General features: G+C 36.4%; 1 protein-coding gene across 8 annotated transcripts in view; it reads left to right on the top strand.

The window, feature by feature from the left end:
- CREB1 (cAMP responsive element binding protein 1) overlaps window positions 1-25,677 on the top strand; it is an 81,184-nt gene that overhangs the window by 23,224 nt on the left and 32,283 nt on the right. For 4 of the 8 annotated variants that reach the window (XR_001888645.1, XM_017889368.1, XM_017889369.1 and 1 more), the window contains exons 2-7: window positions 5,202-5,323; window positions 9,837-9,983; window positions 10,727-10,768; window positions 17,372-17,472; window positions 20,043-20,185; window positions 24,689-24,871. Coding sequence is in view for 5 of the 8 variants with exons in the window: in XM_017889368.1 (XP_017744857.1) it covers window positions 5,210-5,323; window positions 9,837-9,983; window positions 10,727-10,768; window positions 17,372-17,472; window positions 20,043-20,185; window positions 24,689-24,871 (730 nt within the window). In the remaining 3 variants the exon portion in view is untranslated. Of the gene's footprint in view, window positions 1-5,201; window positions 5,324-9,836; window positions 9,984-10,726; window positions 10,769-17,371; window positions 17,627-20,042; window positions 20,186-24,688; window positions 24,872-25,677 lie in introns of those variants that run through there. The other 4 variants (XM_017889371.1, XM_017889372.1, XR_001888646.1 and 1 more) reach the window with 3 other exon arrangements.

Below are 25,677 nucleotides of genomic sequence, written 5' to 3' on the forward strand. Positions count from 1 at the left end.
AATTCAAACTTTTGCTCATTCCATTTTCTTACAGAAAAGTTCTTCCCAAACTTATCAATACTGTGTTCATCCTTAATGCCTCTTTGGAATTCTCTCATTCTCCTGACTATTGCTGAACACAGTCTCTTCTTTTAAACGCTGAGGAAGCACTCATTCGACACTTTGCTGAGATGTTTACCTAAACTACATTTTAAACTTTTTAATACCTACTACCGCTTTTACTGTGGAAAGGGGTATGAAAGTGTTACAATATGGGATATGAAAATCCCTTTACTATTGGGAAATCTAATCAGATAAATTTCTTGAGGCTAGAATGGAAAGAAAAAACTTTAGAAGTTAAGTGAAGGGACTGTTAATTAACTTTAATAACTGTAACATCAGTTATGACCAGAGCAACATAATAGATAAAAGACAGTCTCCACTAAGAATCTTCACTGGGTAGTAGTATGACTTGGAGCTTTTTAAAAAAAATACTGCTAATAATCTCAGGTTGTATTACAGTCTCATTATTGTACAAATGGATGAGAATATCTACCCAGGATCAAGAGACTAGGTGACCTCTTACTCAATGTGTCATTCTTTGCTATATGTATTAGTATATAATAAAAGGAAATACTTCCTTTACCATAAATGTTAAATTAGCCAGGCCTGGTGGCGGGCGCCTGTAGTCCCAGCTACTCGGGAGGCTGAGCAGGAGAATGGCATGAACCCGGGAGGTGGAGCTTGCAGTGAGCCGAGGTTGTGCCACTGCACTCCAGCCTGGGCGACAGAGCGAAACTCCATCTCAAAGAAAAAAAAAAGAAGACATCTTTTAATTTTTTAATTCATCCCTCTTGTTTTTACAGATGAGAAACTAAAACACAGAAAGTTTAGTTTGTCTAACAACCACTAGAGACAATGCCAGTTGGTGACAAATCCAGCTTGTCGTCAAATGTTAGACTGTGTTTCCCACCTACTTAGAACAACATTCTTTGTTTTTCTCAAGATTGAGTGAATTATACTACAGAATCACTTGGCTCTTTACTTTTTATATTAAGGGGTAGAATTCCAGAGACCATTATAGCAAAATGATACATATCTGTGAATCGGTTAAAAAATTGTTTCTTTTAAACATAGCACTATTTCAAAATTTGTTACATAAGCTCAAAGTTTCTAAAGGATTAGTCTTATGTTAATTTTAAGATAAATCAAAAAAAAACCCCAAATCTTAAACCTTAATGCCAAATAAATTTTAAAAACAGAGTCATTGAAAGAACAAGAATTACAAAACTATCAAGCCAGTAGTATATTTTAAGTGACTTTATGACTTTACGATACATTCTGTTTCTAATGTTCCAAGCCTGATGTTTCATGTAACATTCTGAGTTCATGTGCATCTGGTCTCTTTCTTATTTTATAGCATTATTCAGTCTTTTATTATTTATTTTTTGCATTTGTTTAGTGAATTAAGAATCTCCTTCATACCACTTGGGAACCCACATATGTGTCTGGATTATGGCACTGCCAGCTAGACTGGTACTGGGTAAATAGGAAAATTAAAAATTCTACACATGATACTATACCATCTCTTCTCTCTATACCTGAGGGTATAAACAAAAACAGCAAAAAACTTTCAGAGTCCAAAATAATTCTCACCAGCACTTTAAGGAAAGACCTACTTTTCTAATGAACGATTATATTTGTACTGTAGCCTAAGTTGTTGGTATCTACTTAAGATAAAATTATAAAATTAAGAAGGCTATCCTCTACCCTAAAAAGGATTGCTAGGCTTCTTGAATGAAATGATAATAAAACACCAGTTGTTTAAATTGGGCTCCTATACACTGGAAATATCACACTTTGTTTTAAAAAGAAATAGTATCCAGTTGTGGAGGGAAGAGGATGAAAAGCATTTTGAGTATGTCTTTGTAACTAAAATTTACTTGTATTCACTAATGGCTTTGTTCCTTTATTGTAATACAGTAATATTTTATTTTCCAAAACAAAAAGTTGTAATGGTGTTCTGTACCTTAAATGTCAAAAAAAATTAAGTAGTCTCAATATGTTGTAAATAAAAATGAAATAAATGATCAATCTGCGCGTTAGATTGTGTTTAATCAAATGGTAGAGTAAAACTACACATACCAGATGACAGCATAGCTTTAAAAATGTGGCTTGGAATAAAGTCTTTCAAAAATGGTTGTGTGTACCCTGTCTACAAAGGTGGTATTATGATACATTTGTATTTATCTTCATTCTAGATAAAATGGTGGTTTATAGAGGGAGAAAATGGAGAAATTGTGAATGTCTACTTTTTTTTTTTTTTTTTTGGTAAAACAGTCTTGCTCTGTCACCCAGGCTGCAGTGCAGTGGTGTGATCTCGGGTCACTACAACCTCTGCCTCCCGGGTTCAAGCAATTCTCCTGCCTCAGCCTCCCAAGTATCCGGGATTACAGGCACCTGCCACCACACCCGGCTAATTTTTTGTATTTTAGTAGAGACAGGGTTTCACCATGTTGGCCAAGCTGGTCTGGAACTCCTGATCTCAGGTGATCCACCCACCTCAGCCTCCCAAAGTGCTGGGATTACAGGCATGAGCCACCACACCCGGCCGTGAATGTCTGCTCTTACTACCTTGACTCAGTACTGTCATTGAGAGTATTTGTTTTATTGTTATTGAAATTAGTTTTTTGTTTTATATGCCATTTTCTTCAAGACGAAAAGTATGGATAACTTACAGGTAAATTTTTTTTTTTTTTTGAGACGGAGTCTCACTCTGACACCGAGGCTGAAGTGAAGTGGCACCATGTCAGCTCACTGCAGCCTCTGTCTCCTGGGTTCAAGCAATTCTCCTGCCTCAGCCTCCCGAGTAGCTCAGATGACAGGCACCCACTACCATGCCCGTCTAGTTTTTATGCTTTTAGTAGAGATGAGATTTCACCATGTTGACCAGGCTGGTCTCGAACTGCTGACCTCAGGTGATCCACCTGCCTCTTCCCCCCGGTGTGCTGGGATTACAGGCATGAGCCATCGGTCCCAGCCCAGGTAAACTTTTGTTGTTGTTGTTTGTTACATTTGATGTCTGTCTTATTTTTAGTTTAAAAATAAGGTTTTTTATTTTAAATAAAAGGTTGCAAAATATAACTCAGTAAGTTAATCACCAGTGATAACCAGAGTTATTTGATAATTTTTTGTTATTTTTTATAATTTAGAAATATAGGATAAATAGGCAAAATTTAAACAAAATGGTAATTTCATATAAAAGTATCTGAGATTTTAAAACTGTATCAAAATTATAGTTTTGATTTATTATTTTATAATATTATACGTCTTCTGATATTAAAGTTTAATTGTACAAGTAATCCTGAATCCATGCTCATGGGAAGAAAGAAACTTCAGTCAATATTAAAATACTGAAATATGTCAGGAGTTAAAGGTGAAAGTCATTCTGTACAGTTCTACAAAATTCTATTTCTCTCTTCAGAGCTACTGCTTATAATTTAGTGTTTAATCTTGCACACCTTTTGCATGCATAAACCTTTACAACAATTTGTTTTACTTTTTTAAAAATCTAAATGGAGCTCTGTTTTACAGTGTGTCAATATATTAATTTTTTTCATTGTTACAATTTTGTAATCGTTCTCTTGATGGATAATTGTTTTCAGGTGGTTTTTTTTTGGCTTGAAAAAATTTTACAGCAAATACCGTTGAACTACATCTCTGGATATTACTATTGATTATATGGTCAGTGCACTTGTCTTGGTGGCTTTATGAATATTTTAAATAAGGTATTCAAGTCTATTGATCTGTGGATTTTGGTATTTCCAAACTATTTATATTCATTTCTACAGAGATATTTTCATTTTCATTTTTTAAACTGTCACTTGTAAAACACTTTCTTTTTATAGAACCTTACGAGTGACAGCAAAATGTATTAGTATGTAATACATTGTGATGGAGTGTAATGATCACAAGGATCAGTGACAGTTTTGATGATCAATTTCAGAGTTGTAAAATAAATGAAATATATTCTGGAAAAGTCGTGGGCTTTTTGTGTTATTTGTGGAATCACTAAAGGTAGTCCCTAAGTATTAACAAATTTGTTTTGACAGATAAATATGCGAGACAGTGAATTATAACAGGCCCTAGGAACATTGCCTATTTTCCTGAATCCTTTAGACAGGATTGCTTCCCCAGTTAACAGAGATTTCTCTAACCTTGATTTACAGTAGCTACTGCTGGTAGGAATTGCTCTCCACTCCACTTTTGCTGCCATCCAGTGTTAGATTACCCAACAGATAACACTAAGCGCTTAGCAAAGCAGAGCCCAAAAAGTAAGATCAATGTTTACCTTACGCAGAATTTTACAATTAAAAAATACAAGAGGTATTTCTCTGTGTATATGTGTACAGTATAGTGGTGCATGCTATACATGGGGTAAGGTATCAGAATGCCTTAACTTTTTCTGTGTTTGGCACCTCTGATTTGGCTCTGTGGCCATTTATTCCACCTTTCTACCTTGAAATTCCACAACTTGGGCTTTTGAAATTATCTGGTATGGTGCCATGCACGTGTATTCTCAGCTACTCCAGAGGCTGAGGTGGGAGGATCAGATGAACTGTGATCACGCTACTGCACTCCAGTCTGGGCAACAGAGCGAGACCTCATCTCTAAAAAAAATTTGGGCTTGAAATGGACTGATTTTGTCCTACCACTAGTAATCACTTTTGGAAGTAGCTTACAATTCCTGTTTCTTCCCTCTTATGGGGGGAAATACCCTTATGGGAGGTATTATGAAGCCAATATCTAATAGACTCTGTCATCATTAGCTTACTTCCACTCTCTGCCATCTCTCTGTACCTGATGAGTATAGTTTTGAAAAATTATAATTTTGCTACCACTGCACCTCTCCTTGTTAGTAGGGGAGATTTATGTAAGAGAAGAATCTTTTATTTCTAGACAAGGTAATATCCCATTGGGAAGAAACAGCCAAGGGAGAAGAAATGTTTTTTTCTTCTTTGAAAGGACTAGAACTTTTATAGCTCAGCATATTTGAACAAGTTTGACAGTAATTCAGCTACGTTATATTTTAACTAGATTTCTGAGTTCACTTGGTAGCCTAACCACCACGTATATACCTATTTATAACTTGAAATTTGCCTTTAAAGTCATGAAAGCACAAAGCACTGTGGTGCTTGTAACACTCTTCCATATTATTATAGGTAACTAAATGACCATGGAATCTGGAGCCGAGAACCAGCAGAGTGGAGATGCAGCTGTAACAGAAGCTGAAAACCAACAAATGACAGTTCAAGCCCAGCCACAGATTGCCACATTAGCCCAGGTATAAAATACGTGGAGCGATTCCAGTTTGTGTCTCTTCCTAGAGGAATACGTTTCCGAGAGAATTTAGTTGTTATTACATAGATATACATAGAATGAGCAAGAGATATTCTTACAATATCAAAATTCCTATTTACTTAGTATTAGCGTATGTTTAGAAATGATAGTATTAATTCAATAACAACAGTAAAATGTATTATTAAACAATAATACAGTATTTTTAGTGAAATGATCCAGAAATAATTACATTTTAAACTCATGGGTAAATTAATTGGTGCTCTCAGATAAGGAAAGAAAACCTTGGCTATGTATGACAACTGCTTTTTTTTTTTTTTTTTTTTTTTTTGTATGACACAGATTTATTTTTCAGCAGTGTGGATGCAGATAATATGAAAGCCTAAGTTTATATACCTAAACTAAAAATTAGGATAAGCAAATAAATTGACATGTAAGGAAATTTTAAGGATGATAGTAGTTTTCTTGTTTCCTATATATTTTAAATATAATTCCTGATTCTTTCATTTCGTCTTTGTCTTAAATATCCTGTCTTTAAGAATATTTTCTCTCATTCTTATGTGTTTGTTTGCATGTATTTTCCTCAGATATTTTATTAACAGCTGTTTACATAGATAGGAATGAGAAAGGTGGTTAACTTAAAAAACAAATAGCAAATACAGACCTGCTAGGTAATAGTGTGATACCACCTCTTTCAGATGAAGATTCCCAGGAGAATATAATCCTAACAGAAACTCTGATATATGTAGCTTCAGTTTCTCCAAGAGTTTAAAAGTTCCTAGAGAAGTCACCTAGCAAGAATGAATAATGGGAAATAGAGGGCTCACCACACTTGGTGTCTGGCTGAGATAGTGTGAGCCAGATACTGGATTTCCAGCAAGAATATAGTCAGAAGGAGTGAGCTGTTCTGTGTTTTCTCATAAGACCACCAGGGTTTACCTCCAGCCTTCAGGATTCAGACAAAGCTAGATACATTTAATGTACTCATACGAGGCAGGCTGCAGGGCTTAAGGGGAGAGAGCCAGGACTTCCATCAATACAAGGGCAACACAAGAATCTGGGCTCACCTGTGCATTTTGCCCTCTAGAAAGAAGAAGACACAATGCTAGGCCGGGCACCGTGGCTCACGCCTGTAATCCCAGCACTTTAGGAGGCTGAGGCGGGCAGATCACTTGAGGTCAGGAGTTCAAGACCAGCCTGGCCAACATGGTGAAACCCCATCTCTACTAAAAATACAAAAAACCAGGTGTGGTAGCACACACCTGTAAATCCAGCTACCTTGGAAGGCTGAGGCGGGAGCATTGCTTAAGCCCGGGAGGCAGGGGTTGCAGTGAACTGAGATTGCGCCACTGCATTCCAGTCGGGGTGACAGAACAAGACTCCCTCTCAACAAAAAAAAAAAAGAAGAAGAACATGCAATGCCAGTAGGCATCTTTATGATGATAACCCTCAACATACCTATCTCTGGAGTCACACGATTTTGTCCACTCTGGTTGTCCCCAGAGTCAGCTGTGTTGTGTCATCCTGGGAATTCCTTTCACTCTACTTCCATTTTCTCACAATTTGTGTTTTTGATAGGGTAAAGCATGTTTTCCAATGGTTTTATGAGAGAGAAGGGTTGGCTGAGTAAAGATAGCATGTTATAAAAATTGAATGTACGGGCTGGAGTTGGTGGCTCATGCCTGTAATCCCAGCACTTCGGGAGGCCGAGGTGGGCGGGACATGAGGTCAGGAGATCAAAACCATCCTGGCTGACATGGTGAAACCCCATCTCTACTTAAAATACAAAAAATTAGCCGGGTGTGGTGGTGGGCTCCTGTAGTCCTAGCTACTCAGGAGGCTGAGGCAGGAGAATGGCATGAACCCAGGACGCAGAGCTTGCCATGAGCCAAGACTGCACCACTGCACTCCAGCCTGGGTGACAGAGCAAGACTCCGTCTCAATCAGTCAATTGAATGTACATGTGCCTTAACATCTAGAAGATTTACAGCAAAAATATTAAAAGTGATTAGCTATGGGTGATAGGAATATAAAGGGTTGTTATTTTTTATGTCTGTATTTTATAAATTTGTAATGAGAGGAGCCATTATATAAAATTATTAGTGTAGAAAAGGAATTATTCATTGAGTTAGCTAGGTATATTTTCCCTAGAGAAGACTCAGGAAAGAGAACATAGTAATTGCTTCAAGTATTAGAAGAGCATTTATATGGAATTGAGATGAGATACTCCAAGTAAGGTTATGATTCTCAAACTTCAGTGTCAGGGGAAGTATGATTGGGTTCCTGTTAGATTTGACTTTACAGAGTATCCTGTGTGATTCTAATGAAGCTATTCCATGGACCACATTTTGAGAACTAAATAAGACTAAGCAAGACTTACAGTGGCCAGAGAGAAAGTGATTAATAAGGAAGGACTTTATTACTATCCAGAGATGGAAGCTCCTGGTTTTAACCTATATGCCAAAGACTCTGTCTTTATAGGGTCTTTCCCCCAGGCTTCACAGTCAAATATTTCACTGCCTGCTAAAATAAACATCCATCTCTACAAATTCAGATGTCAGATTAGCTTCATCATCATCTATTACAACCCCAGTCACCCAAAAGCCTGTCCTTACTTCTTGCATTCTCTTTTTCAATTAAGGACATAGTCTACCAATTTTCTTTCAGACATGAAATGTGGGTCATCTACAGTTCCTCTGTCACCTCTTTTAACCATTCATAAAGCCGTTTCTGGACTGCTTCCAAATTTTCATAAAATCACTTCCCTCATTCCCGTCTCTGCTACTACTAACTGCCCTACTTTTGGCCTTCATCATCTTTCCTTAACTACTGCATGGGCTTTCTTCGTTGGTCTCCCCACTACCAATTTTCCCCCCAAAATATGTATCTTTCACACTGCCACTAAAGTGATTTTTTTTTTTTTTTTTTTGAGATGGAGTTTTGCTCTTGTTGCCCAGTCTGGAGTTCAATGGCGCGATCTCGGCTCACTGCAACCTCTGCCCCCCGGGTTTAAGCAGTTCTCCTGCTTCAGCCTCCCAAGTAGCTGGGATTACAGGCACCTGCCACCATGCCCGGCTAATTTTTTGTATTTGTAGTAGAGATGGGGTTTCACCATGTTAGCCAGGCTGGTCTCAGAACTCCAGACCTCAGGTGATCCACCCGCCTCAGCCTCCCAAAGTGCTGGGATTACAGGCGTGAGCCACCTCGCCTGGCCTAAAGTGATCTATCTAAAAGCAAACATCACCATGGTATTCAGGAGTTCAAAAGCCCTTCGGTGGATTCTGCAGTACCCTCAGGATAGAATGCAATTTCTTTTATGTGAAATAATACAGGCTTTTTATGACTAGCACTTCCAGGCCCACCTGCCTCCGTTGTTTTCTCTCTCCCTACTTCATACATCATACAGTAACACACTTATGTGCTGCATTGGTGCTGAGCTGCTGGTTATCCCACTCTGCCATGTATGCTGTTTCTCTTTGCTTTTGCCACTGCTCCACTCTGCTTGAAATTCTCTGACTCTTCCCTGTAAGTAATAATAACAAGTCTAACTTTTTTCTTTTGTTTTAAATTCACATTCTTCCCTGGTAGCCTCCCCTTCTCTTAGGTTGGGTAGAGTAATTCTCCTCAGTGATTCCATTTTTCTTTTAGCAAACCTCATTACCAAACTGAATTGTATTTACTTGTGTCTCTTTTCCCTATTCCTTCACATACATACCCCCAATAATTTATTTGAGGTCAGAAACCCCTCTCTTTCTCACTTCTGTAGTTTCAGTTCTAACATTAGTCCTGGAACATAGGTCCCCAGTAACTGTTTCCTGAATTAGCAAATAAAATTCCTATCCTTGAATGCGTTCAAGCATGGGAGCAATAAATAACAACTGATAGACATGTATGATTTAAGGACCCTTTTAACCTGGTTATTGACTCATTAAAACTACGTTAGTTCTAGACTTAGTAGGTCAGGTTTGCTTATGCTTGAGAGCAGTTAGATTTTAGAATGTGACTTATTTAACATATTCTGAAGAATTTTATGTTTCTTCAAGGATAGTGTATCTGTTGACCTTGGGTGAACACTTAATCTCGTTGAGCAGTTATTTTTGCTTTTAAAATGGAGATCCTTATCACCCAGTCTTCATTTTCTTCAAATAGCGAAATCAGAAATTGGAAATGAAAGCAGGTGGGAAAATGTAAAGTGCCATACAAATAAAGTGATATCTCATGTTCTGAGAGTCTATTATATATTTGGTATAACATTGAAATAGCTTTTTTTTTTTTTGTCACTTGGGAACAGCTGAAAAGGGCAGGGGTATAGTTTTTGGTGTTTTTTATAGTGTTTTTTTGTTAAAGAATATTAAATTTAGTCATTACTTTCATATCGGGGAAATACATATCTAGCAAAAAGGTCACGTTTTTGCTTCTAAAATGTTATTTCATATTGAACATGAGTACTGCCAAAGAGTATCTGGGATGATAATTCTTTTCTGTGTTCAACACCATAGGTATCTATGCCAGCAGCTCATGCAACATCATCTGCTCCAACTGTAACTCTAGTACAGCTGCCCAATGGGCAGACAGTTCAAGTCCATGGAGTCATTCAGGCGGCCCAGCCATCAGTTATTCAGTCTCCACAAGTCCAAACAGTTCAGGTATGTGTATAAAAAGTTCTGCATCTATTTTAATAACTATTGTTTATAGCCATATCTCTCTCCTTTCACTAGTTATGAAAATAAGGACACATCTAGTTCAGAGTTTATTTTATTCACAGTATAGGAATATGCTGCATCTATATAGTCACCTTATGTATAGGAACATATATACAGAAGAACAAACAAAAGAAAATGACTAATTTCTTAAGCTGCAGAAGAAAAGTAATTGATTGGGGAAAATAATGAAGTACATGAGATAAAGTGGAAATGTTTGAGAGAAACTGTAGGACTGAGGTACCTCAGCTAAGAAAATTGAGATGCAAAATAGTAATGAATTTTCTAAATCTACAATTGGAGAAAATAAACCCTTGATCAAAAATTAATACCCTTACCTAAGATATTATTTGAACTTAGAAATTACATAAAGCATTTGTAAAATCAAGTGTGCTTAGGGTTTTCAGTTACAGTGTATAACTTTTAAATAATATATTCAGAGGGTACATCTTGAGGGTCAGGGATTATACTGTGCATGTTATCTTATTCTTTGGAGAGATCTTTCCTTTGGGTTTGATCCACAGGTAATAAAGGCACTGTAGACCTTTGAAGGTGACTACTCTGTTTAACTGTAGGGAACTGAGAGCAGTATAGATCATTGCAATTGAGCTTATTGAAAAAAAAGACTTGAACGTTCATTCAAGTAGGCCATAACCCCAGCCTCCCATTTCATATTTTTTGCTTCACAGTCTTCCTGTAAGGACTTAAAAAGACTTTTCTCCGGAACACAGGTGAGTCCTAGGTCCTAGATTTGGAGAGAACTATTATTAGAAAGGAAGGTGAGAAATTATTCTTTATGTCTTTGTCCTTTTCCTCTATAAACATGGAATTTCAGCACTTGAACAAAACCCTCAGAGATCTTCTGGGTCTAGGCCGTACTTGTTACCTTGCCAGCCCTTAGTCTGTTGCTTAATTCTGTTTAACATTTCTCCCCTCTTCCTAATGGTAGTCCAGCATTTACTTGAACACTTTCAGAGAAAGGAAGCTCAATCTCCTGAGGTAACCTATTTACAGTTAGGAGTGATTACTAAAATATTCTTCCCTGTGATGATCCAAAATATATCTTTCTAAAACTTTCACCTAGTGATCCCAGGTAAACACAGGTTCTATTCTCGGAAACTAGATTAGCAAGTCTAATTCCTGTTCTATTGGACTGCTTCCTCTTCCCCATCCCCGCACCCTTCCTATTTTTAAGAAAATTTCCAGACTAAACAAACTATTTTTCTTTAGCCATTTATTAGATGGTATAACTTTGTTTCCTCTTCACCATCCTGGTTGTTTTCTTCTGGGTGAGAGCTTTTATATTTTCTTTACATATGGTAACCAGAACTGATTAATATTTGTAGAGGGGAGAAGTGCTGTCTTTGTCCTGGAAGCGTTCTATTATATTAATGTCCTCAGTATAATTTGTCAGCCATTTTATACTATTGAGTCATTGAACTGCTATTACCCACCTCTGCTTCATTCTGTCTTTGTGCTTTTGGTTTGCTTTGACACTTAAGTGGGAGTGTGGGGGAGGAGAAGTAATGTTTTTGTGTGAAATCATCAGTTGTATGAATTTCCATAAGACACTGGGAATGACATTTGTTAACAAGTAAAAGATAGTGTTGTGCATGTAAAGATCTAAGAACTTGATATTTCTGTGAAATCACAATGACTGAGCAATAGTCCTTTGCCTTAGTTTTTATTCCATTGAATCCTACCTTACCATTGTCCATACTGTGTCATTACTAATTCCCTAGCCATATTCTCCTCTTGATAATAGTGAAAAAACTTGATTTGCTAGTGAGGAGACCTAGATTCCAGAACCAGTTTGGACATTAAAAAGTCAAATGACCTTGGGCACATCTACCTTTCTCTTTTCACTTACAGAAGATCTTTCTATAAAGAACACAAAAATTAAGTTACAGCCACAACATTTGCTAAGATTACTATTTTTGATGGTAATAGGTGTTATTGTTGATTGTATTCTTGATTTTAATATTTATTCTGGGGCAACATAATTTGGACATGGAGATTTTATGGCCATTAACTATAGAAATATTCTTTTTTTTTATTTGCTTGTATTCATCTTTAAGGAACACATTTTTCCATTAAGGTCCATTAAGGTGAGCTGTACTTCTAATTTAAGAGTATGTATTTATAAAATAAAAGTTGGACTTTTTGAACCCTGGATTCTACAAACAGAGATACAAATATAATATTTTTTTCTTTAAAAGGCCTAAACTATGGAGTATCTATTTTAATAGTTATCTTAGCCAGTTAATGGTGATTAGTGTTAACAACTAGGAAATAGTTTCTATCAGAAGAGATGATCAAACAAGGAGAGGATCTTGTAGATGGGAGATCTCATTAATATTCTAGAATAGAGTTTCCATAATATACGAGGTACATTTCTCTTGATGTGAGAATAGATTATTGCTTTAAATTATCATTCATTCATAAAACAAATGTCTATTGGTGACATGCTATGTGCCAGTCACTGTTCTATTTGCTATAAAAGACAGCAATGAGCAAATAATATGAAGATCATATTTTAATGAAAAGAGACAGACTATGAAAAAATAAAGTGTGTCAGGTGAGAAGTATGAGAGAGATGAATAAAGCCAGGGGAAAGGGATAGAGAATGATGTGGAGGGAAGGGTGTTCTACTTTATGTAACGTGCTCAGGGAGCACAGCACAAACCAGAAGGCAATGAAGGAGGCTAAGGCATGCAGGTCCAAAGGTTTAGAAGTGAGGGTATACTTGGGATATCAAGGAATAACAGAAAGGTATGGCTGGAATAGAGTAAGCAAGGAGGGAAGTGATTGGAGATGCAGTTTACAACGTAAGTGTTAAAATTTCAAATCTAAATACTTGAAAACCCTAGAAATAGAACTTTCTAAATTGTTTAGAAGTCTTCCAGAGTTTCAGCAGGTATCGAACTTACTTGTTAAAAATAGAAAATTGTAACCCCTTCCTATTAACATGCAATAAACTGACTTAGAGCCAGGGAGATGAAAATAATAAACTAGATAAATCTCATTGAAAGCTTGCATAATTGGTAGATGAAAATGATTATTTAGGCTTACTAGCACACCTCAAACGCACCTAGTTTTGTTATCTACATGAGTTTTCTTTTTCAATGCCAGCAGTTGTTAAATCACGTTTCAGAAAACCCAAGCTTAGAATCTGATTTCTAAATGACTGTTATAAAGTGTTAAATGAGGTCAGACTCCGTGGCTCATGCCTGTAATCCCAGCACTTTGGGAGGCTGAGGCAGTCGCATCACTTGAGCTCAAGAGTTTGAGACCAGCCTGGCCAACATGGCAAAACACCATCTCTACTAAAAATGGAAAAATTAGCCAGGCATGGTGGTAGGTGCCTATAATCCCAGCTACTCGGGAGGCTGAGGCATAAGAATCGCTTGAACCCAGGAGACGGAGGTTGCAGTGAACCAAAATCATGCTGCTGTACTCCAGCCTGAGTGACAGAGTGCGACTCTGTCTTAAAAAAAAAAAAAAAAAAAGTGTTAAATGATTTTTTAATGAAGCATATTAAATCATGTCATTCTCACTATCCTGAAAAACTACATTATTTATCTTTAAGAAATATATAAATTTTTAATATTTGTGCTTATCCTATCTCTTTAAGAACTCGTTTTATAATACAAATACTTAAAATTTAGAAATAAGAAAAATGTATGCCTATGTAAAATTTTTCTTATTTATAAGAGATACATGCAGATCAAAAGAGTATGAAGATCATTGATCTAGATTTTCAGTAAGCTGCTTGATCCAATGAGTAAAACACTGTATCTAAGGCCAGGTGCAGAGGCCTATAATCCCAGCCCAGGCAGGGGGATTGTTTGAAGCCAGGGGTTCAAGACCAGCCTGGGCAACATAGCAAGAACCTGTGTCTATAAAAAAAGTAAAAATTAGCTGGGAGTGGTAGTACATGCCTGCTATCCCGGCTACTCAGGAGGTCGAGTCCAGAGGATCTCCTGAGCCCATGAGTTTAAGGCTGCAGTGAGCTGTGATCATACCACTATACTCCAGCCTGGATGAATGAGTGAGATCCTGTCTCTTAAAAAAAAATCTTAAATTAAAAAAAAAAAAAAAACTATATCCAAACCATGAGTGTCAGCTCTACCAAGGGAGAGTACTTAAGCTTCCAGGGGACCATGTATAGTTTTAGTAAACATCGAATATTACCATTGTTTTGATTGGTTCTAGTTACTTTATAGTTTATTTTAAGATTTCAAATAATCAACACAGAGTCCTCCACCTTTCCAATATAAACAGGTAGTATGGGTTTAAATAATCCAAAGTTGGGCCGGGTGCGGTGGCTCAAGCCTGTAATCCTAGCACTTTGGGAGGCCGAGACGGGTGGATCACGAGGTCAGGAGATCAAGACCATCCTGGCTAACACGGTGAAACCCTGTCTCTACTAAAAAATACAAAAAACTAGCCGGGTGAGGTGGCGGGCGCCTGTAGTCCCTGCTACTCGGGAGGCTGAGGCAGGAGAATGGTGTAAACCCAGGAGGCGGAGCTTGCAGTGAGCTGAGATCCGGCCACTGCACTCCAGCCTGGGCAACAGAGCCAGACTCCGTCTCAAAAAAAAAAAAAATCCAAAGTTGAGAAATACAGACCTAAAACTTTATATCTACAAGTCTTTTTGAAAATTTCTTGACTTACAAGTAGCCAGAATTAAAGACCTATTTAAAAAATTCAGGAAGAAGTTAATAAGTGATAGGAGATGAGAACAAAAGGAAAGGGTTCCATCATTGGAAGGTGATGATAATATGTGATGTTTATAATTGGGATATAATTTTCATATGTATGTTTTATTCTGTTATTTGTAAAATAGATGTTTGACATGAGTTTTATTTATCTCAGTTATGTGGGTCCAGTATGATTTTTTTTTTTAACAGCAGTTTTAGGTTCACAGCAAAATTTAGAGGAGGCTACAGAGATTACCTATGTACACCCTCCCCAACTCCATGGATAGCTTCCCCTATTCTTAACATCCGCCCCCCCAGACCGGTACATTTGTGTTATAATTTGATGACCCTACATTAACACATCATAATGACCCAGAGTCCATAGTTTACATTAGACTTCATTCTTGGGTTGGTATATCCTGTGGCAGTATTTTTATTATTGATTAAGTGATAGATTAGGGACTCCATAGGAATTGGCTTCATGGCTTACTTCTCTTCGGATGGTATTCCCAAAGAGGAAGTATTGTGTTCATTTCAGTGGTCTGAATTCTCTTTACATTTACAGAGTTACAAGCACTAAATAGTGATAAGTTAATTCCTTCTGTGTGAATTGACAAAATCTTACAGGTCAGAGAAAGGCAACCTTTTTTTTTTTTTTTTTCCATTAAGGGCCATAGATCCAGAGTTAGAAAACAAAATCAAAAGACACAGATTTAAAACAACATTAATTTGTTTCATTTCAAAACTATCCTGTGGGTAGTTTATATGGCATGTTTTGATGTTGTTTTAATGAGTTCCAACTTGGAAGGGGGCAGGGGGTGTTCCTTAATCACTATATGTCCTTAAGAGAAGGGTGTAAGGATGGGGCATATTGAGAGTCAAGCAGTGGACACAGAAAGAGCCACAGAGGAACTAAGTGAATTTTGATTGGAGTATTAATGAAGGGAAACAACACTTGTCACAGTACTATCCACTTTGAGTTCAGTCTTGTTATTCCTTGAGTTTCTGATCCTTCGCTCGGGCCTTTTCATAGTTCCTGATCTTCTATATATGAGAAAGTTTGTGCAGAGACTCTTCTGTGGGCTAGTTACAGCAGCTACTGATTAACGTGAAACTTTTCTGTGTGCTCCTTTGGCAGTAATTACAGGATTATTACTCTGCTGAGAATCACAGACTAAATTCAGCATTACCAATCTTTTTATCTGTCACTTGTGAATTTCATTATATGTTGCCTGTTGATTTTTAGGTCTTTCAGACTGTACGTAGACTTTAAAGTGCTTGAATGGGGCAAATTACTTCATTATAAGTATGCTTTACTACAAGTTACTAGATTTACCTGATTTCATTTTTAAATGAGCATGCATATCACAAAGCCCTGTCAAAATGAATGCCCACTTGGGAGAACCGTTAGGCTCAGACCACACATAGACTACGCTTGGAATTTCTCAAGAACCTCTGAATATGTTTCCTTACTGCCATTGCCATATGTTTTGACATGGAGCTAACCTGCATCGACCCTTTTGTCTTGGTTAAGTATAATTCTTAATCTGACAGCATAATGTGCCCCTAGTTCAGGAAAGAGCATAAGGTTTCTGCTGATTAGAGAAACGTGGGCAGTGTAAATTTGACAATCAAGCAACTTAGGTAAGTGAACTCTTCTAGTCTAGAAAAGGTGTGAAAATGCCACTGGTTGCTCCTTCTGACAAACCTGGTTTGAGACTAGAACAGTCTGATTTGAGACTGGAACCACCAGGATTTTGATGCTGGTAAGGATGTCTAAAATGGAGGTACTAAATATTGACAGTGGCTCCACTACTTCCTAGCTTTGTGACTCGGGTGAGTTACTTCTTTGTATCTTAGTTCTTCCATCTATGGAATGCATATAATAGTATAGTACCATCTGGTGCCTACATTACTGAGTATTAAGTAATATAGTATATGTAAATGCATTCGCATAACACCTGGCACATAGTCATCTGTAAATTCTAGTTTCTATCATTAATATCCCATGTAAAATTTTTATTCACTTTATTACTTTTCAGTCTAGGGATTCTTCTCAGAAATGCATAGTTCTTTACCTTGAATTTTTACTTAAACCTAATTATAGAATGCTAACTTTGAAACGTGTTAGGAGTTTTTCCTAACTTGCTAGGAACAACTGTGAGGGATGTAATGATGGATCGCCAGTCTTACTGTACAACTGTAAATATATTCGTAAGTGTTTATAAAGTTAAAGAATAATATTTGTATAGTCACTATGTAGACTTAGTACCAAATATTTAGCCATCCATTTTATCCCTTATATCAGAAACCTTGTTTTAGTTGGTAGTTTTGTTCCAACAGATGTAAGCAAAAACTGATAAGTGTAATACTGATGCATTCAGAACTGATTACATGGAGTCCTGAAAAAAAATTAAACTGTAGCTATTTTTAGGTTCTCTAACTTCATCTTAGTTTATAGGGTAAGTAAAGGGAAGGGGAGAGTGATTGGTATGGTTGTCTCCCATAAGAACTGTTTTTTTCTACTGAAGCATGTATAAAGTTTATATATGACTTTTGTATTTGACTGTTTAACAAAATTTTATAGGAACTAGATTTGATTATCAAGATAAAGTTTTTATTTATTTTCAGATTTCAACTATTGCAGAAAGTGAAGATTCACAGGAGTCAGTGGATAGTGTAACTGATTCCCAAAAGCGAAGGGAAATTCTTTCAAGGAGGCCTTCTTACAGGTATGGAATTTAATAGTTAGAATCAAAGATGTGGAGGAAGTCTTAGGTAGTTGCAGATAAAGAGATGTCAGAAGACCAGTTAGTTGCTCAGGTCAGTTCTTCATAGATTACTTTTCTTCATCTTGAGTTCTTTGTTTCAAATGAAGTGAATCTTACCCTACAGAATAAGAAGAGCACTTGTTACTCTCACCAGTCCTGGTTTTTTTTTTTTTTTTTTTGTTTCTGTAGACTGTGCTGGCTGTCTTTCTTTTGAAAAATGTGGAATACATTTGATAAGGTTATAACATTTTTTAGTTATAAGCCAACTCTGAGGCTCCGTTATTTATCTGCTTAGTAACACATTGCAAACCATTTTTTATGCCATGGTATTTAACAGATAGCTATTAATTTAATAATTGTCTCAGGGAGATGCTTTACTAACATCCCCTAATTTTAGGGGTAGCTTACTGTAATTTTTGTGTTCAGTTATCGATAATTGCCTAGTCCATGCCTTGCCTCCAAGGTGAACCAAAACCATTTTTTAGTGTAAAAATTAGCTCCGCATTAAATATCTTCAGGAAGGACAGTTCCATAAATCTTGACATGTTTACTTGAGCATTTAAGAAACTTCAGACTCATAATTATCTTCCTTCTTGTTTGTGTAAATTATTTTTATTTTTTCAAAGGGGTAGTTTTTTCCCCCCGCTTGGCTATTAAACTAACCCCTTTCTCTGTCCTTACAATTAAATTAAGAATCCTAAGTGACTAACAATAAATTGATTTTGAGGTCTAAGAAATCTTATATTCCCAGTATATGTTATATGTATTTATATTCATAATGTATTTTAAGTATAGCTAGTGTTAGATTTTAACTTTGAAGTGTATCTCATGTTAGTATATAACACATTTGATCCTGAAGCAAATCCAACCAAACACTACTAGTAAAGTAATTACCTAGGTAAATATAAAAGCCAGGATTATTGTAGTTTTGGTTTGTAACTCCTTTTTTTCCTATGTGATTTGAAAGACAAAGGCATTAAACAGTAACTATAAATTTATGTGAATAAGCACATGATATAGGAAGATGTCATTTTTTATAATAGCATAAAGGGACAGACTTTATAACTATTTTGTTACAAATTTAAGATATCAAAATTACTTGGGTTAGGGTTTTAGGGGTTTTTTCCCCGCCTTTCGGTGTGATTATGTTATTCATTTGAAATATGGTATGGTTCCTTTGTTTTTGGGTTCCATTTTAGAGTTTCTCCACTCATCCTTGTTGCTTTTTTTTTCCTAGTAAGTGAAACATTTAACACTGTGCCAAAAGTCAGAATTGCACAAAAAAGTATACTCAGTAGTGCCTCCCCATTCCTTCTGTCGTTTTCATTTCTTTCCTACCCATCCCCAGTAAATAGCTAAAATCATTACTCTCTGGTTTATCCATCCCGATTTCTTCTCTTGAACAAATGAGCAGGTACATGTATATTTTCTTATTTCCCTTTTTTCCTTACACAAAAGATATGCTATATCCATTATTTGGATGTACCATAGTTTATTCAACCACTCGCCTATATATAGGCATATAGATTGTTTCCAGTATTTTTTTTTTTCTATTTTAGACTTTGGATATATGTCTCCACTATTCTTCAGTTACAAACAGTGCTAATGGGAATAATCTTAAGCGAATTTATTTTCATATTGTTGGAATTGGGGTGAATTCCTGGAAATGGGATTGAGGCATGAACACCTATATTTCCTTAAATATCACCAATTCCTTATATCGGGGTTGTGCCAGTTTCATACTCCCAGCAGCAGTGTATGAGAGTGTGGGGGTTTTTTTGTAGCTTTGCTAACAGATATGGTTAAACTTTTTTGTTTCCCAATCTGAGAAGTGAGTATTTAAAAATCAGGTTTTGATCTTTTTTCCACTTAGTTGATTGTTGACTTTTTACTTTCCGACTGTGTGTGTGTGTTCTTTGAGATGCAAAAAAAAAAATTTAATGTAGTCAGTCTTATTATTACCCTTAATTGCACCCTTCCTTTGTTGATATTAAAGATAATCCATCTTTTTTTTTTTTTTTGTACTTATTTGGGTTCATTTTGACGTCTAGATCAATCCCTGACCCATGAAGAGTTTATTCATGTAATTTATATATTTTAAACTTCTGCTGGCTGGGTGCAGTGGCTTACACCTGTAATCCCAGCACTTTGGGAGGCCAAGGCAGAGGCAAGCAGATCACCTGAGGTCAGGAGTTCGAGACCAGCCTGACCAACATGGTGAAACCCCGTCTCTACTAAAAATACCAAAAAAATTAGCCAGGCGTGGTAGCAGGCACCTGTAATCCCAGCTACTCGGGAGGCTGTTGTGGGAGAATTGCTTGAACCTGGGAGGTGGGGGTTGCAGTGAGCCAAAATCGTGCTACTGCACTCCAGTCTGGGCAATAGAGCAAGGCTGCGTCTCAAAAAAAAAAAAAAACTTCTGTCCTAAGCACTAGCAGCTTTCTGTCAGTTTTCTCATCTTTAACTATTATTTGTATTTATCCAGTAAATTTTACTTATATTTTAATTATTCTAGTTTTCTAATTTTGTAGGAAAATTTTGAATGACTTATCTTCTGATGCACCAGGAGTGCCAAGGATTGAAGAAGAGAAGTCTGAAGAGGAGACCTCAGCACCTGCCATCACCACTGTAACGGTGCCAACTCCAATTTACCAAACTAGCAGTGGACAGTATAGTGAGTAATAGATAATTTCTGTTTCAAAAAGTGAGGAGAAAAGCTATTAGCATTCTCTTCAGAGAAACCATATAAGTGCCAAGTCTTCTCAGTTTTGCTGCCATTATTATATTTTCTTCACTCTTCACTATGCAAAGTTCTGTAATGGTAGTATTTTCTTTTCTTCACAGAGTTTTAGTTAGGATTAGTCAAGTATATAAGCCTTTTAGATGTCCTTTTGTTTCTGTGCAGATGCATGAAAAGTCTGAACTTTTTGAACCACTAATTGAGAACCTAGGTTTTAGTCCTCATATGTGTTGAAAGAACATGAGTTTTTTAGATTTAAAAAAATCATTCCTTGAATATATTCATTCTGTATTCATTTTAATAGTTTGTCTTGCCTTCTGAAAGTAACATTTTAATATCTTCGTATTTTAGAATGTTTCAAGTGGGGATGAGCATGGCTTGGTTGAGTCAGCACATTCAATTATTCCTTTTCATATGAAAGATAGTAATATACTTTTTGGCCCACATAAAGCAAAGATTGCTCTTACAAAATTACAAAGTTTTCATTTCTATGATGTCTCTGTCTGGCACTTAGGTCTGTCTTCTTATCTTTAAGCAAAATCTGTTATAAGGTCCTTTTGAATTTTATTTTGTTTGATCAAAAGCATTTGTGTGAATGGTACTTTTTTCTCTTTTTCCCTTTTCTTTTTTTTTGCCTCTCAGAGTGCTTTATTCATTCAGAGATTTTTTTCATTTGGATTTGTTTATTAAACCCAGTGATGCCCATTTAAATCCTTTCCCCCACCCACCTTAGTTACAAATTAAATGTACACATTGAAACTTCTTTACTGAGTTAGTTTCCTAATGCCCTGAGGGAATCTGTATCAGAAATATGCATAAAAGCTTGAGGCTGGGCACAGTGGCTTACGCCTGTATTCCCAGCACTCACGCCTGTATTCCCAGCACTTTGGGAAGCCAAAGTAGAAGGATCACTTGAGCCCTCCAGGAGTTGAAGACCCCATCCCTATTTATAAAAATAATTTAAAAATTAAGAAATATGCATGAAAGTTTGACCCCCATGTTATTTTTTAGTTCCAGTTCAACCTTGGTTTGCATAACTCTAATTTGCATTCCCAACTGTATTAAAGACAAGTTCTCAAGTAGCAAACTTTTTAACTCTGCAAAGCTGAACGTTTTGAGACTAAGTAGAAGGAAGGTGTTTTTGACTAAGCTTTTTATCCACTATGCTCAATTAGCTTAGTCATCTTTTTTCTTCTTAAGATCTTTGTGGAAGATACAAAGTACAACTCCGTACTACAACTCTATATGTGTGTGTGATTTTCAGTTGATAGCCTCATACCAGATGCTTTCAGTTATTCAGGATGTGTATTCAAAGACATTGATACATGATCTTTATTTTTCCCCTACTTCAGCATACCCGAGGGATACAACATAACTCCCACCAGTAACAGATTCACTATTACAGAGATTCTCACTGGAACTAGGAAGCATGCTCTTTAGGAAAGAGGCCTATCAGAATCTAAAAAGGGGAAATGAACGTTAGAGAAGTACCACCACTCCCACAGATGTTTAATTTGGTACGCTCCTCTCCTCCAGCAGCTGAAAATTGCTAGTTTTAAGAGATTAAGCCAGGCGCGGTGGCTCTCGCCTGTAATCCCAGCACTTTGGGAGGCCAAAGCGGTGGATCATGAGGTCAGGAGTTCAAGACCAGCCTGCCCAACATGGTGAAACCCTGTCTCCACTAAAAATACAAAAATTAGCCAGGCGTGGTAGCACATGCCTGTAATCCCAGCTACTCAGGAGGCTGACACAGAAGAATTGCTTGAACCCGGGAGGTGGAGGTTGCAGTGAGTTGAGATCGCGCCACTGCACTCTAGCCTGGGTGACAGAGCAAGACTCCGTCTCAAAAAAAAAAAAAAAAACAGAGATTAATACTTTGAAATTATAAACTGTGTTCATTATTTTTATCCTGTGTCCTCTCTGTATATGCACACATGGCTTTGATGGAACTGATTTAACATTATATTCTTGATTTTTATTACGAGCAATATAGTAAATACATATACAGCAACATTTATGTATTTCTTAACTTAAAGCATATCCGCTGCAAATACCCTTCCAGGTGGAGGCATGAATTTCCACTCCTTCCTTAAATTGATTATTTTATTAAATGCATGTTGTTACTAGATTTATCTGTTACTTGGTTCAGTGTCCCAGATAGTAAAGTCTTATTAGTGATTCTGCTCTTAGATAGAAAACTTGTATCTGTCATTTTGAACTTGAATTTTTTTGTTTCACTAAATAAAACTATGACTCATGATGTTTCCCTCTTTATTCCGGCCACTCAGATTCTTAGCTAACTTTCTGTTTAGTTGTATTATTTTCTTAGTCTAGATTTTCTTCTACAATTGTTTTATATAACTAAGGATACATCCATTACTTGACTTCTATCTTTTTTATTTTGTTTTAATGAATTGTGTTTTATTGAAAGCTATCAAATCTTTTGAGAATAATAAAGTATTTACATAAATATTATAGAGAAAAACCAGTAGGATTAGACTTCAGTTTCCGAAGTATTTTCATATACATGACCTCATTTGATATTTACAAAATTGTACTTAGTGGCTAGAACTCAGATGCTTTTATTTTTAGAGAAGAGATAACAGAATCAAATAACAGTTTAGTGATGGCTGGGCACAGTGGCTCATGTCTTGGGATCCCAACACTTGGGGAGGCCAAGGTGGGAGGACTGCTTGAGGCCAGGAGTTCAAGATCAGCCTGGGCAACATAGCAAAACCCTCTCTCTTCAAAAAAATGTTTTTAGAAAATTAGTGGGGCCTGATGGCCTGTGCTAGCTACTTGGGAGGCTGAGGCAGGAGGATCACTTCAGCCCAGCAGTTGGAGGCTACAGTGAGCTGTGATCTTGCCACTGCACTCCAGCCTGTAAAACAGAACAAGACCCTGTCTCAAAAGAAAAAAATTAAAACAAACTGTTCAGTGATGGAACTCACACTACAACCCAGTCTTGTCATACATGGTTTACTATTTCTGCTTTCTTCTTCCCACCTTGAGTTCACTGCTCTGTAGCCAAGAAGAACGTGGTACGTTAAATACAGTAGAATTCACTCATTAACTCTAAATGAGAAATTGTGATTTGTTTCTGTTAACCTTCTCATTCTTCCAAGTAATCATGCAAAATTAAACTTAGAATAGTTCTTACTCATTTTTCTCCCTGCCTAAGATAAGTAAAACTTCTGGGATTTGCTAAACTAGATCCAGTGTATATGCCAGCGTCTTAATTTTCACAAGTATCATTTTGCTAAACTAATCACACTGTAACCATTAACTCTTCTTATTTCTTGATTAGACAATAGATAATCAATTTCCCATGTACAGGTGACTCAGGATGTTATTTCCCATAGCTGGTGGATAACTGATCCCAAACTAATTCCCTTCTAATGGACATGCTTAATCAGACATGTTGACTTTCCTGCATTGTTTACTTTTTTCTTAGTTGAAATCAGTTATGCAGTTTTATATGTGATATTGTGATTTTCTGTCCTTCTCGTTCTGAAAAGCTTGACCCCCTACAGGGCGAATTGTCTAGAGAGGATATTGCCACCTATCTAAATGCTTCTTCCAAATAAACAATCTAATTTTAAATTAAATTTTCTATGTACTGTAGCATAAAGTTGATTTAGTTTTCATAAAGTGAAATATCTACTAGTATGAGCAAAAGTTGACTGATTTATTGTTTAACAAATGAATGGCAGGTGTGGCTAATAAGGGCATAAATAACGGGTTCCATATGAAAATGCTTGGATATGTATTAAATAATTTAGAAATTGACAGTAAAAGTTTTTTTTTTTCTAAATGATGACCTTGAGCTCTGATTTTAAAATTCCATGAGAGACTGTTGATAATTAAGTTCCATAGGATATTTCAGTTGTTTCATTCAGTAGATTAGATACCATTAATGAATTTCTACAAGAGTTAGGGAGTAGAATGCACTGATGAACTGCTTTATTAGTTATATGTTAAAACAACCATTTATTGGGTGCCTATTTCATGGCTGCCACTGTGCTAAGTGTATGAAAGTAGATAAGAAAATTCCTACTCTCCAGAAATTTATTTATTAGTGGGACAAGTATTAATGCATTATATAGTTAATGCTGAAATGAAAGAAAGGATCACAGAGTGGAACCTCTTCAGAACCAGATAACTTCAGAAGGAATTTAACATTTTTCCATTTAAAAAATTGTAAACAGGCATTATTATTATAAATTAGAATGCAGTTCATAGAGTGCATTTCTATTGTAGAAACTGAATATGGGTTTCCTGAGCGGCAAGTTACTTGAATATATCAGACCCTTCTTGGTGATGTTATTTGCTGTAATTTCTCCTAGATTATTTTACAAATTATTCTACATTGGATTTAGTGTTTTAAAAGTCTTATATGGTATTAAACTTGTAACAATAAAATCCATTGGATTTTAGTTGCCATTACCCAGGGAGGAGCAATACAACTGGCTAACAATGGTACCGATGGGGTACAGGGCCTGCAAACATTAACCATGACCAATGCAGCCGCCACTCAGCCGGGTACTACCATTCTACAGTATGCACAGACCACTGATGGACAGCAGATCTTAGTGCCCAGCAACCAAGTTGTTGTTCAAGGTAAGGGAATTCAGAATTCACAGGTGTGGTAAATTCTTCAAAATACTAAAATTTTATAAACTCACAGAAAAAGTAAGTATCATATTACAAAGCTCCATTCAAATGTAGTTAACATTTCTTCAATATAGATAGTATTTTCCATGAACTCTTCCATTATTCCAATTGGACTAAAATGTCATGGCATAAAAACAACTATTTTCAGTTTTTAAAATATTGGCATCTACCTTTAACATCTTTACTATTTGGGGTAGAAGAAACAGGACAGGTTAGAAGGAAAGACCAGGAAATCAGGAGTTAGAAAAGATGGATTCTATATCAACTGCATGAATCTGCTATGAGGCCTTGAGTAAAAGCTCCTCTGGGCCTCAGAAAAGTGTTGTTTTTTTTTATTGTTTTTGTTTTGTTTTGTTTCCATGTGTAAAATAAGAGTTGCACTAAATCTCTGAAAACAGTCTTTAGAAGTTCAGGATTCTGTTTCTCTGCTTTTTATTCAAAAGAAATTTAAATCTTCTGAGATCATCAGTTTTTTTTATTTATTTATTTTTTTTCTAGAGACATGGTCTCACTGTGTTGCCCAGGCTAGTCTTGAACTCCGGGCCTCAAGCAATCCTCCTTTCTCGGGCTCCCAAAGTGTTGGGATGCCTCTGCACTTGACCCAGTTTTATTTTCAAATGAAAACATTATATTCCACAAAATCTTATACCATCTTATGCTGCTCTTTAGAGAAAAAGTAGTTGTTAAATTCTTGACAAATTTTGGAGTTGCTTTTTTGTTTTTTTGGGGTTTTTCTTGTTTTTTTTTTTTTT

This window comes from Rhinopithecus bieti, unplaced genomic scaffold (genome assembly GCF_001698545.2).
Source record: "Rhinopithecus bieti isolate Rb0 unplaced genomic scaffold, ASM169854v2 scaffold_17939, whole genome shotgun sequence".
Taxonomy (NCBI): domain Eukaryota; kingdom Metazoa; phylum Chordata; class Mammalia; order Primates; family Cercopithecidae; genus Rhinopithecus; species Rhinopithecus bieti.